This window comes from Coregonus lavaretus, assembly GCF_964263955.1.
Source record: "Coregonus lavaretus genome assembly, chromosome: 30".
Classification (NCBI taxonomy): Eukaryota; Metazoa; Chordata; class Actinopteri; order Salmoniformes; family Salmonidae; genus Coregonus; species Coregonus lavaretus.
Window position 1 is genome coordinate 32431738 of NC_140017.1, and position 14288 is coordinate 32446025.

At 44.9% G+C, this 14288-nt stretch overlaps 1 protein-coding gene across 1 annotated transcript in view; it reads left to right on the forward strand.

Annotated features, from left to right (window-relative positions):
* Window positions 1-13018, forward strand: part of LOC311105556 (paired box protein Pax-3-A-like) — a gene marked incomplete at both ends in the record, with an annotated part of 30616 nt that extends 17598 nt beyond the window's left edge. The window contains 5 exons of the mRNA XM_084147732.1: window positions 5806-6005; window positions 7476-7641; window positions 7847-8064; window positions 11222-11504; window positions 12984-13018. Coding sequence (XP_084003858.1) covers window positions 5806-6005; window positions 7476-7641; window positions 7847-8064; window positions 11222-11504; window positions 12984-13018 — 902 coding nt within the window. The remainder of the gene's footprint in view (window positions 1-5805; window positions 6006-7475; window positions 7642-7846; window positions 8065-11221; window positions 11505-12983) is intronic.
* Between the last annotated feature and the right edge of the window lie 1270 nt (window positions 13019-14288).

A 14288-nucleotide genomic window follows, 5' to 3' on the forward strand; every position in this document is an offset into this window, starting at 1 on the left:
AGCTTTAACTTCCTGACTGATGTCTTGAGATGTTGCTTCAATATATCCACATAATTTTCCTTCCTCATGATGCCATCTATTTTGTGAAGTGCACCAGTCCCTCCTGCAGCAAAGCACCCCCACAGCATGATGCTGCCACCCCCGTGCTTCACGGTTGGGATGGTGTTCTTCGGCTTGCAAGCAACCCCCTTTTTCCTCCAAACATAACGATGGTCATTATGGCCAAACAGTTCTATTTTTGTTTCATCAGACCAGAGGACATTTCTCCAAAAAGTACGATCTTTGTCCCCATGTGCAGTTGCAAACCGTAGTCTGGCTTTTTTATGGCGGTATAGGAGCAGTGGCATCTTCCTTGCTGAGCGGCCTTTCAGGTTATGTCGATATAGGACTCGTTTTACTGTGGATATAGATACTTTTGTATGTGTTTCCTCCAGCATCTTCACAAGGTCCTTTGCTGTTGTTCTGGGATTGATTTGCACTGTTCGCACCAAAGTACGTTAATCTCTAGGAGACAGAATGCGTCTCCTTCCTGAGCGGTATGACGGCTGCGTGGTCCCATGGTGTTTATACTTGCGTACTATTGTTTGTACAGATGAACGTGGTACCTTCAGGCGTTTGGAAATTGCTCCCAAGGATGAACCAGACTTCTGGAGGTCTACAATTATTTTCGGAGGTCTTGGCTGATTTAGTTTGATTTTCCCATGATGTCAAGCAAAGAGGCACTGAGTTTGAAGGTAGGCCTTGAAATACATCCACGAGTACACCTCCAATTGACTCAAATTATGTCAATTAGCCTATCAGAAGCTTCTAAAGCCATGACATCATTTTCTGGAATTTTCCAAGCTGTTTTAATGGCATAGTCAACTTACTGTATGTAAACCTCTGACCCACTGGAATTGTGATACAGTGAATTATAAGTGAAACAATCTGTCTGTAAACAATTGTTGGAAAAATTACTTGTGTCATGCACAAAATAGATGTCCTAACCAACTTGCCAAAACTATAGTTTGTTAACAAGAAATGTGTAGAGTGGTTGAAAACTAGTTTTAATGACTCCAACCTAAGTGAATGTAAACTTCCGACTTCAACTGTATATATATATACAGTGGGGAGAACAAGTATTTGATACACTGCCGATTTTGCAGGTTTTCCTACTTACAAAGCATGTAGAGGTCTGTAATTGTTATCATAGGTACACTTCAACTGTGAGAGACGGAATCTAAAACAAAAATCCAGAAAATCACATTGTATGATTTTTAAGTAATTAATTTGCATTTTATTGCATGACATAAGTATTTGATACATCAGAAAAGCAGAACTTAATATTTGGTACAGAAACCTTTGTTTGCAATTTTCAGAGATCATACGTTTCCTGTAGGTCTTGACCAGGTTTGCACACACTGCAGCAGGGATTTTGGCCCACTCCTCCCCAGATCCTTCAGGTTTCGGGGCTGTCGCTGGGCAATACGGACTTTCAGCTCCCTTCAAAGATTTTCTATTGGGTTCAGGTCTGGAGACTGGCTAGGCCACTCCAGGACCTTGAGATGCTTCTTACGGAGCCACTCCTTACTTGCCCTGGCTGTGTGTTTCGGGTCGTTGTCATGCTGGAAGACTCAGCCACGACCCATCTTCAATGCTCTTACTGAGGGAAGGAGGTTGTTGGCCAAGATCTCGCGATACATGGCCCCATCCATCCTCCCCTCAATACGGTGCAGTCGCCCTGTCCCCTTTGCAGAAAAGCATCCCCAAAGAATGATGTTTGCACCTCCATGCTTCACGGTTGGGATGGTGTTCTTGGGGTTGTACTCATCCTTCTTCTTCCTCCAAACACTGCGAGTGGAGTTTAGACCAAAAAGCTCTATTTTTGTCTCATCAGACCACATGACCTTCTCCCATTCCTCCTCTGGATCATCCAGATGGTCATTGGCAAACTTCAGACGGGCCTGGACATGCGCTGGCTTGAGCAGGGGGACCTTGCGTGCGCTGCAGGATTTTAATCCATGACGGTGTAGTGTGTTACTAATGGTTTTCTTTGAGACTGTGGTCCCAGCTCTCTTCAGGTCATTGACCAGGTCCTGCCGTGTAGTTCTGGGCTGATCCCTCACCTTCCTCATGATCATTGATGCCCCACGAGGTGAGATCTTGCATGGAGCCCCAGACCGAGGGTGATTGACCGTCATCTTGAACTTCTTCAATTTTCTAATAATTGCGCCAACAGTTGTTGCCTTCTCACCAAGCTGCTTGCCTATTGTCCTGTAGCCCATCCCAGCCTTGTGCAGGTCTACAATTTTATCCCTGATGTCCTTACACAGCTCTCTGGTCTTGGCCATTGTGGAGAGGTTGGAGTCTGTTTGATTGAGTGTGTGGACAGGTGTCTTTTATACAGGTAACGAGTTCAAACAGGTGTAGTTAATACAGGTAATGAGTGGAGAACAGGAGGGCTTCTTAAAGAAAAACTAACAGGTCTGTGAGAGCCGGAATTCTTACTGGTTAGTAGGTGATCAAATACTTATGTCATGCAATAAAATGCAAATTAATTACTTAAAAATCATACAATGTGATTTTCTGGATTTTTTTAGATTCCATCTCTCACAGTTGAAGTGTACCTATGATAACAATTACAGACCTCTACATGCTTTGTAAGTAGGAAAACCTGCAAAATCGGCAGTGTATCAAATACTTGTTCTCCCCACTGTATATATGAGTCTGTAATACCAACATGTTTCAAGCAGACCACCATAGTCCCCGTGCCCAAGGACACTAAGATAACCTGCCTAAATGACTATCGACCCGTAGCACTGACGTCTGTAGCCATGAAGTGCTTTGAAAGGCTGGTCATGGCTCACATCAACAACATTATCCCAGAAACCCTAGAACCACTCCAATTTGCATACCGCCCCAACAGATCCACAGATGATGCAATCTCTATTGCACTCCACACTGCCCTTTCCCACCTGGACAAGAGGAACACCTACGTGATAATGCTATTAATTGACTACAGCTCAGCATTCAACACCATAGTGCCCTCAAAGCTCATCACTAAGCTAAGGATCCTGGGACTAAACACCTCCCTCTGCAACTGGATCCTGGACTTCCTGACGGGCCGCCCCCAGGTGGTAAGGGTAGGTAACAATACATCTGCCACACTGATCCTCAACACGGGGGCCCCTCAGGGGTGCGTGCTCAGTCCCCTCCTGTACTCCCTGTTCACCCATGACTGCATGGCCAGGCACGACTCCAACACCATCATTAAGTTTGCCAACGACACAACAGTTTTAGGCCTGATCACCGACAGTGATGAGGCAGCCTATAGGGAGGAGGTCAGAGACCTGGCTGTGTGGTGCCAGGATAACAACCTCTCCCTCAACGTGACCAAGACAAAGGAGATGATTGTGGACTACAGGAAAAAAAAGAGGACTGAGCACGCCCCCATTCTCATCGACGGGGCTGTAGTGGAACAGGTTGAGAGCTTCAAGTTCCTTGGTGTCCACATCACCAACGAACTATCATGGTCCAAACACACCAAGACAGTCGTGAAGAGGGCACGACAAAGCCTATTCCTCCTCAGGAGACTGAAAATATTTGGCATGGGTCCTCAGATCCTCAAAAAATTCTACAGCTGCACCATCGAGAGCATCCTGACTGGTTGCATCACCGCCTGGTATGGCAACTGCTCGGCCTCCGACCGCAAGGCACTACAGAGGGTAATTCGTACGGCCCAGTACATCACTGGGGCCAAGCTTCCTGCCATCCAGGACCTCTATACCAGGCGGTGTCAGAGGAAGGCCCTCAAAATTGTCAAAGACTCCAGCCACCCTAGTCATAGACTGTTCTCTCTGCTACCGCATGGCAAGCAGTACTGGACTGCCAAGTCTAGGTCCAAAAGACTTCTCAACAGCTTCTACCCCCAAGCTTCTACCCCCAAGCCTGAACAGCTAATCATGGCTACCCAGACTATTTGCACTGCCCCCCCACCAACAACCCCCCCCCCCCCCCCCCATATTTTTACGCTGCTGCTACTCTGTTAATTATTTATGCATATTCACTTTAACTCTACCCACATGTCCATATTACTTCAACTACCTCAACTAGCCGGTGCCCCCGCACATTGACTCTGCACCGGTACCCCCCTGTATATATAGCCTCCCTACTGTTATTTTATTTTACTTCTGCTCTTTTTTTCTCAACACTTATTTGTTGTTGTTTTATTTTACTTTTTTATTTAAAAATAAATGCACTGTTGGTTAAGGGCTGTAAGTAAGCATTTCACAGTAATGTCTGCACCTGTTGTATTCGGCGCATGTGGCCAATAAAATTTGATTTGATTTGATTTTATATATATATATATATATAATACTTTTAGTGTAGGAGCTGTTAGAAAATGTCAGCCTGTTTTGGTGGGATGGAGCTTCGCCCTGCCTGGTGACATCACCAGGCGGTAAAGTAGTTAATAGACCAATAAAACTTGAGTTCAAACCTTTGCCAATAACAGCTAGTTTTCAGTTTTCCCCTTCCCGACTCCCAGACAGTCCTAAGAAGCAATTTTTGTTTATTTTGACTGTTTTAAATTAAAACAATCACAGTAAGGTACTTAATTGTTACTCAGAAAGGATTTGATATTGAGGTAAAAAAACGGCTGCATTGGATAATTTAAAAAAAACGTGGTGCACATTAATGTTATAAAGTATCGTTCTATTTATCAATATTGCATCATTTCAGGCAATTCAGGCAAGGATTTTTGTCCATATCATCCAGCTCTAGTACAAATATGCGTGTCTGTGCACAGAGACAGACGCAGGGACACTGAGGGGCAGAGTAAAGCTGGCCGTTGAACACACAATGGCCTGTTGTCACCCTGGCCTGAGGAGAGTCTCTGATCTCTGGGTCTCCCTGGCCTTGGGTCTGTCTGTCTGTCTGTCTGGCTTGGCCCTGCCCTAGGTTACCACTGTGTTACCACTGGGCCGTAGCTTTAGAGAGCCTCGTCAATTCACTGCCTCTTCTGCTGAATTAGCTTTTAAAGGGCCGGCGTTTCTCTCTGAGCAAACAAGACCAGCATGCACCTGCAAGTGGTGTGGAGGGGGGTGTATGGGGGGGCTGCTGCCCAGTCCCTCTCTCCATCCCCAACTGTTACTGGGGCTCCAGCAAGACTGCAACTGTAGACAATGCAGGTTCCCCCCAACACTCTCTCTCTCTGTCACTGACCCCCCTTTCCCCCCTTAAAAAACGAACGGTCCCTGGATCAAAATTAGGCCTTTGTGTGGCGCTTAGTCCTCTCAATCCCACTGCCGCCGCGCCTCGGGAACCTTGTCCTGTGGGATTATTTATAAAAGCACACAGAATTCCCCTCTGAATGGAAGTCTGTTGGTGCACAAGACAAGAGGGAACATTGGGAGGGATGGAGGGCGTTGGGAGGGTGGTGGTGGCCCCTCCTCTGAAGAGGTTTATGTAAACAGAGAGCATGGGGCAAAAAGGAAAGCAAACAAGTTCACACTTCAAGTGGATGGACGGATTCATCCTTCTGTTATTCACTCTCACTCTGAATCACTACACCTCTTTTTCTTGAGGACTCTCCCTATTGATCTCCCTGCATTCTATTTGATCACTGTAGTCGGGACAATGAGAAACTGAAGATGTGTTTTTTAAGACTTTTCTATAAACCAGTCGAGTCAGTTAAGATCAAATTATTAATTACAACGACGGACTTGATTAACAGAATCTAGTTTAAAAAACGTCAGTAACTGTTACCTGTGATAATGATACTGTACTAACAGCATGAGAGCCCTAACTGTGCATCTGTTGGAGCAGCGAGCCACTCAGATGAGGGGTCAGACGTGGAGTCGGAACCAGACCTGCCTCTGAAGAGGAAGCAGCGCCGCAGTAGAACCACCTTCACGGCCGAACAGCTGGATGAGCTGGAGAGAGCCTTCGAACGAACACACTACCCTGACATCTACACCAGGGAAGAGCTGGCTCAGAGGGCCAAACTTACAGAGGCCAGAGTACAGGTAGACTACACACACATCAAACACACACATTCTTTATCACACATCACACACAGGGATGCACACACACACACACACACACACACACTCACACATGCACACACACGCACACATTTCTGGCCTGCCCCTTCATCCTGTCTTCCCAGGGGTCCAATCTGCAGGGCCAACTCTGATCTACGGCCCAGAAAATTCCCCACAACAGCTCCCATATGGAGGCTGTACCGGGCCCAGCATGGGGCTATTACATATGGAATCAGCATGAGTCCCGCCAGTCACACACACTGACTCTCAGCAGCAGCAGCCATACCCCCCCCCCCCATACTGGTCAGAGGGGGGCCTGTTCAGTTAAATGTTAATTTATTGATATGGATGGGTTCATTTAACCGCTCTGTCCCTGTGAATGGATCAGCCAGGTCACCCGTAATACAAGTCAGTATTTGACGTCCATCCATGTCTGAAGATGCTGGGAGATGACGTGGAAACCGGCCACTAGGGGCAACAGTGAGCGCTGTTACGTTCAAGTAGGTTTCGGTTTTGCTAGGGTGTTGTGGACGGGGAGGCGGATGGGTGTAAGCATCTGCCTCTGATTCCAAATGTTGCAAGTTTGAATCCAGCGATAGAAAGTTGCTTTTGCATCTGCCTCTGATTCCAAATGTTGCTAGTTTGAATCCAGCGATAGAAAGTTGCTTTTGAGATTTTTGTTTTAAGCCTATCCCAAACCTTAACCACTACCTTAACTATTTGGAGTTAATGACTAACCTTAAGATTTCGGAGATAATGCCTAAACTTAACCCTAACCTTAGAAATTAGGAGTTAATGCCTAAACGTAACCTTAAACACTTTGAAATTTGACGTTTCAGAAACTTAGATTAAAGTCTAATTCTGACGTGAGACTGTGAGAGCTAGTTGGAATGGATATGAGTTTTGAGGAAAGCACAGTCCTCAAATACGATTTTCTTATTCTCATTAACTACAGTATTTGAAGCTTTGGGTGACTCTATGGCTATGGAACAGGACTGAAATAAAACCATCAGTGCTAATTTTTAGTTAGATTAATTTATAGGGGGGAAAACCGTGTAAAATATTGTTGTGTTGCTATGGCCAAGTCCATGTTTAAATGATGTTCCTGTGGTGAGGCATGAGATGTGGAGATAGAGAGGGTCTTGTTGGCTGCAGCCAGGAGTCACATGGGCTGGTCTGGAGAGGAACACATGACCCCCCCCCCCCCCGCACACACACACACACTCAGACAATAACACACAGGGTTTACACACACACACACACACACACACACACACACATAATACATAGAAAGCAGATACTAAAAAAACGCAAAGTCAGACAAAAACATACATTGACTAATAGAGAGATATATACACATATGCACAAATAACAGTCATTAACATTAATTTATATGAGAATGAATGTTTAAGACAATGTAAGATCTCATGTCATGTATTCCTCTTTCCCCAGGTGTGGTTCAGTAACAGAAGAGCCCGGTGGAGGAAGCAGGCTGGAGCTAGTCAGCTCATGGCCTTCAATCACCTGATCCCTGGGGGGTTCCCGCCCTCTGCCATGTCCAGTCTCTCGCCTTATCAGCTGTCTGACAGCCCGTATCCGCCTACATCCATATCACAAGGTGGGACACGCTATAAACAAGGCCACAGGCTAAATAACTCCCTGTGAGTTTCAGATATACAGCTATTGCTCTCAGAGTTCAGACCCTTGAGCTTGATTGGCAAAGTCATGTATTGTTAAATATTGACTACAATGTAATAATCTGTCAATTGAGAGACAATATATGTAAATAAGAAGTTCTTCCTTTCTATTTGTCCTTCACTTAGCGGTGTCGGAGCAGGCCAGCACGCTGCACCGGCCCCAGCCCCTGCCCCCGTCCTCAGGCCACCACCAGAGCTCAGGAGGGGGAGGACAGGATGGGGGGTCTGCCTACTGCCTGGCCTCTGGACGCCACGGCTTCTCAGGCTACTCCGACAGCTTTGTCACGTCAGGAGGCCCTCCCAACCCCATGAACCCTGCCATCGGCAACGGCCTCTCTTCCCAGGTGAGTCAAACGGAGCTACGGATCTACACACACAGAAACACAGTTCATATTCTTATCTATGTCGGGAGGTGGAGGTGGAGGTGGGTGTGAGGTGGAGTGCAAGGACTTGAAAAGGACAGAGGACAGACACGGAGGAGGACAAATGAATGAGGAAAAGATGAGACAATTATGGCCAATTATACAGGCCTGAGGCTTATCGTTCCTTTACCTAAACATTAAGGGCTGTCCTAACAGGCAGAAAATGAGATTTCAGACGCCTCAGACAATAATACACACACACACACACACACACACACACACACACACACACACACACACACACACACACACACACACACACACACACACACACACACACACACACACACACACACAGAGTGCTTCAGAGTCACTTTAGAGAGTGTGACAATATGGACATGAAGGATGACTGACTGGAGAGGCTGACATGGTTAGGCAAAAATGACATTTACACAGGTCACATGGTGGGAAAGGATTTATTTTTTAAATGTTTGATATTATTGATGAACGTTTAAAATACTTATTGGTAATTTGTGAGACATTTATTTTGTTCCGTTTAATCTACCGAACTGTGTTCAACTGATCTAAATGACAATGAATAGGCTAAGTCATAAGGAGGGGAGATATCGTCTATCAAAGAAAATGTATTGTATTCTCGTCATTTCTTACCAGTCATTGTGGAGGCACTAACTTCACCTCAGTCGGGACTGCTTATTGTCTTGAAAAACTTTTCCAAATACTAAATATTTTCAGACAATATTCAATATTTTTCTGATGTGGTAGGGCAAATATAGTTTTGCTTCCAGTCTCTTCATCATCGCCTCTAGATCTTCCGGCGCTTCAGTCCATCAACACGCGCATAACATCCTTGCGCTTTTGCACGGTAATAAATCAAGGTTCCAGTGTCCAAATTGATTGCTACCGAATATGAATTGAATTATGTGTGTAATTTATGTAGATTACTTCCTATGTTTTGTTACATATATAATTGGTGCAGGCTATCTACATTTTTTTGGTACGTGTGTGGAATGTAGGAATGTATAGTTATAATTAGTTTAAATTATGAATTAACTTAAATTGGATGGTTCTTTCATTTATAAAATGGTTATGAAGACTGTATATTGAAGATCAACTAGGCCTACTCTATTTAGAAACTAGAAATAAGACGGATTGATCATTATTATTTGCATGCAAGATGTGGAGAACTTTTGCTGCATGTTGGCACAACACACAATTCTACAAATCGAACACCCCTTATCTCTCTCTCTCTCTCTCTCTCTCTCTCTCTCTCTCTCTCTCTCTCTCTCTCTCTCTCTCTCTCTCTCTCTCTCTCTCTCTGATAAATGGGGTGCCTGACCCCCACATGTTTTCCATTTGTAAGGAACACACCACAACCTCTTCAAGGGTGTTTGTCAAGATCCCACTGACAGGGCTTCTGTATGACAACCATAATGTATGTGTGAGAGTGTGTGTTTTAAGGTTCATGGGAAACTACCCCTCCCTGAATCTCTGTTGAGACTTTCTTTACGTTTATCTACACCTCCCTCTCTTACGCAGTCAATACTCAGCTACCTTAGGCAATCAGGGAAACACACACACACATAAACACACACACACACACACACACACAGACACACACACACACACACACACACACACACACACACACACACACACACACACACACAGTACATAAACCGGGAGGCTTCTCATGACTACATTCTTACAATGTTTGTCTCCACATTCCTCAGTATGAAAGTCAAGTCCTCATTTATTTGTATATACAGTATATTGTATGAGAGAAGCAGGAATGTCCTGTACATCTCAGACTTCCCCCATTCCGACATTCTTCCCCGGCTCTCCTCTGCTGTCCGGCTTTTCCTGGACACGCTGATTTGGGGCCGCTGGACACGGCAACGTTCCAACATGGAACACCCCGGCAAAGCTCAGCCAGGAGGCATGTCACGCTAAAGAGACAAGGAGAGAAGAGAGAGTGAGAGATCAAGAAAGAGAGACAGAGAGAGAGAGAGAGAGAGAGAGAGAGAGGTATAGCGTTTTTTGAAAGCTGTAGTTTCTTGGAGAGACCACGCCAACCGTCCATATACTTTTTCTGTTTAAACAGAGTGTTCCAAAACGCAGGTAATTTTTTGAGAAAATGTTACTGGGGTCGAGAAACACAACTCCCCTCTCAAAATCAACATGGGCTCCTCTGTCCCCTGCCTGGGAAATGACTTAAGCGGGACCATCTGTGTGTGTGGATGTAGAATAATATGTGACTTATAGGGCCAGAAAAGCCCTACATGCAGTGAACCTGCTTTTCATTAGGGCATCGACAGAGGCTAGAGGTCTCTGTTTAGAGGGATTTGATGCATTTAGAGGTAGGGAGGTTTAAAGTGGTCATGTTGGGTTTGGATATGATATCTATTCAGTGAGATGATCTTGAGTCACAGCTATTATCTGTTTATTAGACACTTTTGTTGAACTTTCTTTCTTATCCAGATAAAGTTAGTGAGGGTTTGTTATCGGCTTGTTCTGTCTGAACCTCCTCTACAACGACACCCTTCGGCTCTTTTCCGTCCTTCGCTCGCCAAGAAATATTCCCCCAAATTCGATTATCGGGTGGCTAATCAACAACAGGTCAAAGCCTAGCCTGTTTCTCTGTCTGCAGCTTGTCTCCTGTGGTCCAGAGGTTTTTCTCTCTGTTTCCAAAGGTCTACTATGTTATCTGTGTTGGGAAATCTTTGGTGATAAGTCTTTATCTCATCCTATGCTTTTTGGAGCGGCGGCAGGAGGGAATTTCCAAATAAGTGGAGTAGAGGTTCTGAGACAAATTGGTTAATTCTTCCTCTGTGGAGCTATCTCTGCCTGTCTGGAAAGGCCTGGTGGAAGTGTTTTGATGTCAGTGGAGGGGAACTTCCTGTCTGAGTTAGGCTGTGTTGCTATGTGTTACGGGTGGGGGTTGGGCGTGAGGTATGGAATGATACATAACACAAAGCTTTGCCAAAGCCTCAGATATGAAACCAGGTGGTGTAGGCCTAAGTTCCAAAATCACTTAACCACCTATCTGAATGGAACGTCAAGAATGTCACTGTAACGTCAATAAAACTCATCCTCCCTTCCTCTCCCTCCCTCTCTCCAGGTGATGGGTCTGTTGAACCCAGGCGGGGTGCCCCACCAGCCCCAGAGTGACTACGCCCTCTCCCCCCTGACAGGAGGCCTGGAGCCCCCCGGGGGCATGGGGGCCAGCTGCTCCCAGCGTCTGGAGCACATCAAGGGTCTGGAGGGCCTGTCCAGTGTCCCCAACATCCCCAGTCTCCCCTCGCTGCCCAACTCCCAGTCCTACTGCCAGTCCTCCTACAGCGCTCCTGCCTACAGCGTGGACCCCGTGGCCTCCTACCAGTATGGGCAGTACCACGGACAAAGTAAGGTCAATATCGCTCACTTTTATTACCACTTAAACACTAGGAAGTTATCTCTCCAATCACATTAACTGTAGCCGCCTTGAGCTTTCACCGCTCTTAAGTCTACCGCACCGATACATTTACAAAGGACAAATGTGTTGATAGGACTCTAGCAGTGTTCACATGACGTGTTTCCATCCAATAAAAACAGCAGGGTTTCAGACAGGAAGAGTTGTTTGATCCTATCTCTGAAGTAACACTGAGTATATTGGATCATATCTGTCCTTTGGTATATTGTAGCTCACATCACCTCACCTCGCCTGTCAGCAATTCAGTTCATTCCTATCAAACAGTACTGATAGTGTAAGATAGGCTCTCCTGGAACGTTTCCTTATGGGAGGCTTGTTTAACAGTGAGGCGGCCCTTCAGTTCACATTAACATTACACTAAGGTTAACTCTGACATCAAACAAACGTTCATGTAACTCTCAAAAACTGACGTCATCCACATGCGTTCAGCCGTGATTAGAGCACCCTGCAGTTTTCAATTTTCCTCTGTGCACGGGTCACCCAATCAGGTCAGTCTCTCGACCTCGCAGCAACCTCGCCCTTCAAAGCAAAGGCAACCGTCCATGTAGCTGACTGCTACGGATTTAAAAAGGACTGCAGGTATCGAGTGAATATTTAACCTAATATCCGAGATAAATAAATGCCTAATGAAATATCTTTAAGAAATATGTAAGTGGACAGAAAAGACACACGCACACACACACACACACACACACACACACACACACACACACACACACACACACACACACACACACACACACACACACACACACACACACACACACACACACACACACACACACACACACACACACACACACACACACACACACACACACACACACACACACACACACACACACACACACACACACACACACACACACACACACACACACTCACACAAACCCATCAGAGGCACTACATCTTGATGTCATTAATCACAGAGACTGGATACCCATGTGCGGTTAGGTCTGTAGAATGGGAAAAGGTATTTTCTGGGGGGTGTAAGGATCCTAATATCCTCTGGCAGGGCGGCAATTAGAAACAGGTGTGTGGTGTGGGCCTGCTGAGGTCAGCTGGGGAAGCAGTATTGAACTCTGTCCCAGATTCACTTGTATTGGGCCTCTAGTGTCAAGCCTAACCCAGCCTTAATGGGGCTGATATCAAGTCTGCCCACTTCCCCTCTCTAGACCACACACACACACACACACACACACACACACACACACACACACACACACACACACACACACACACACACACACACACACACACACACACACACACACTGCTGCTGCACTGTTAGACTGATCACCATGATAATGCTGCTCCCATGGTTCAAACCCTCTTTATCTCTGTCAGTGATCATCACCATCTTTATTTTTAAATTGAGGATAACTCATAACTCTTCTGTTTTTCCTTTTAGGTGCCCTTCATTATCTGAGACCTGAGATCACCTGAGGATCTGCCCCTCTAAGTGACACAACATTCCAACCATATACTGAGGAACAAACAAAACAAACAAACATGTAGAAAATAAACATGTCAATCAAAGAGGAAGCTTTGAGACATCATCATAAACAGAACTGTAATGTATACTACAGCTCTTCCGTTCCCTTCATTATGTTAAATGCTCAGTGTTTAAAAACATTCTGTTGAACTCTCACTGTGTTCCGTTGATAACGTTGATCTTTTGTAGCTTTAGAGGGATTCCTAGGGTTCAGGGGTGACTTTGGGGAAAGTCACAGGTGAAGGAGGAGGAGGAGGGAGGGGGGACTCAGGGGTTTTGATGGGCAACAGGGCTGATCCATCGAGGGGTGCAGTTCCCCCTCATAGAGGCCTATTAGGTCACGAGGCTCACGACCAAGAGACACATGAGAAAACAGGACCACCCTACCACAGACCAACCCAGCTGACCAGAAGTGCAATATCACGTACCTCCGAGTCAACAATGCCATCAAACAGATTAAACAAAAAATATATTGTGTCTTAAGAACATTCTGGATAAACATTCGAATCATGTTTGAGTAATTTTTTATTACATGTGCCTATGGAGGCTTCGAGGTCCAAAACAAAGAAACAACAACAACAACAACCACCAACATCGTCAGTACTGCTATGATAGCAAAGCCACAGGGAAAGGTGGGACGCACATTGTGAACCATTGAAGTCATTCCAAGCCCATGTGGAGCAGATTGATTCAAGGAAAAAAAAAGAAGTCAACAAAAAAAACGTATGAAGTATTACGAAGCCAAATAGTTGTTTACATTTTATTCTTTGCTTTTGTCTTTTGGTTTGTCTTGTTGCAAAAACAGAAAGATCAATAGTGTGGTGTTTACGTCATTTCCTTATTTATTCTCTCTAAAGTATCTAAACAATTCTGCAACATTATTCTTAAACTTTCTGCAATGTTTTAGTTAAGTTACTACATCACATATCTTATAGGAATACTGTGTCCGTCTGTTTACTAAATGGTAGCTGGATGTCTCAACAGATCCAAAGGTTGCTACAAGCACTCAGCGGTCAATTGTACATTTGTCTGTAACAGAAAGAAAAGTGTTTTTTCTTTCCAATGGTTTCTTTCATTTTTATATATTTTTTGTATTATTTGACAGAATGATATGATGCAATGTCTTGTGTACAAGCGCAGTATTATTACTATTTATAATAAAAAATACAATGACTAAAAATAGTTTTAATTTCGTTGAAAGTTACACTGTCATTTCAAGGT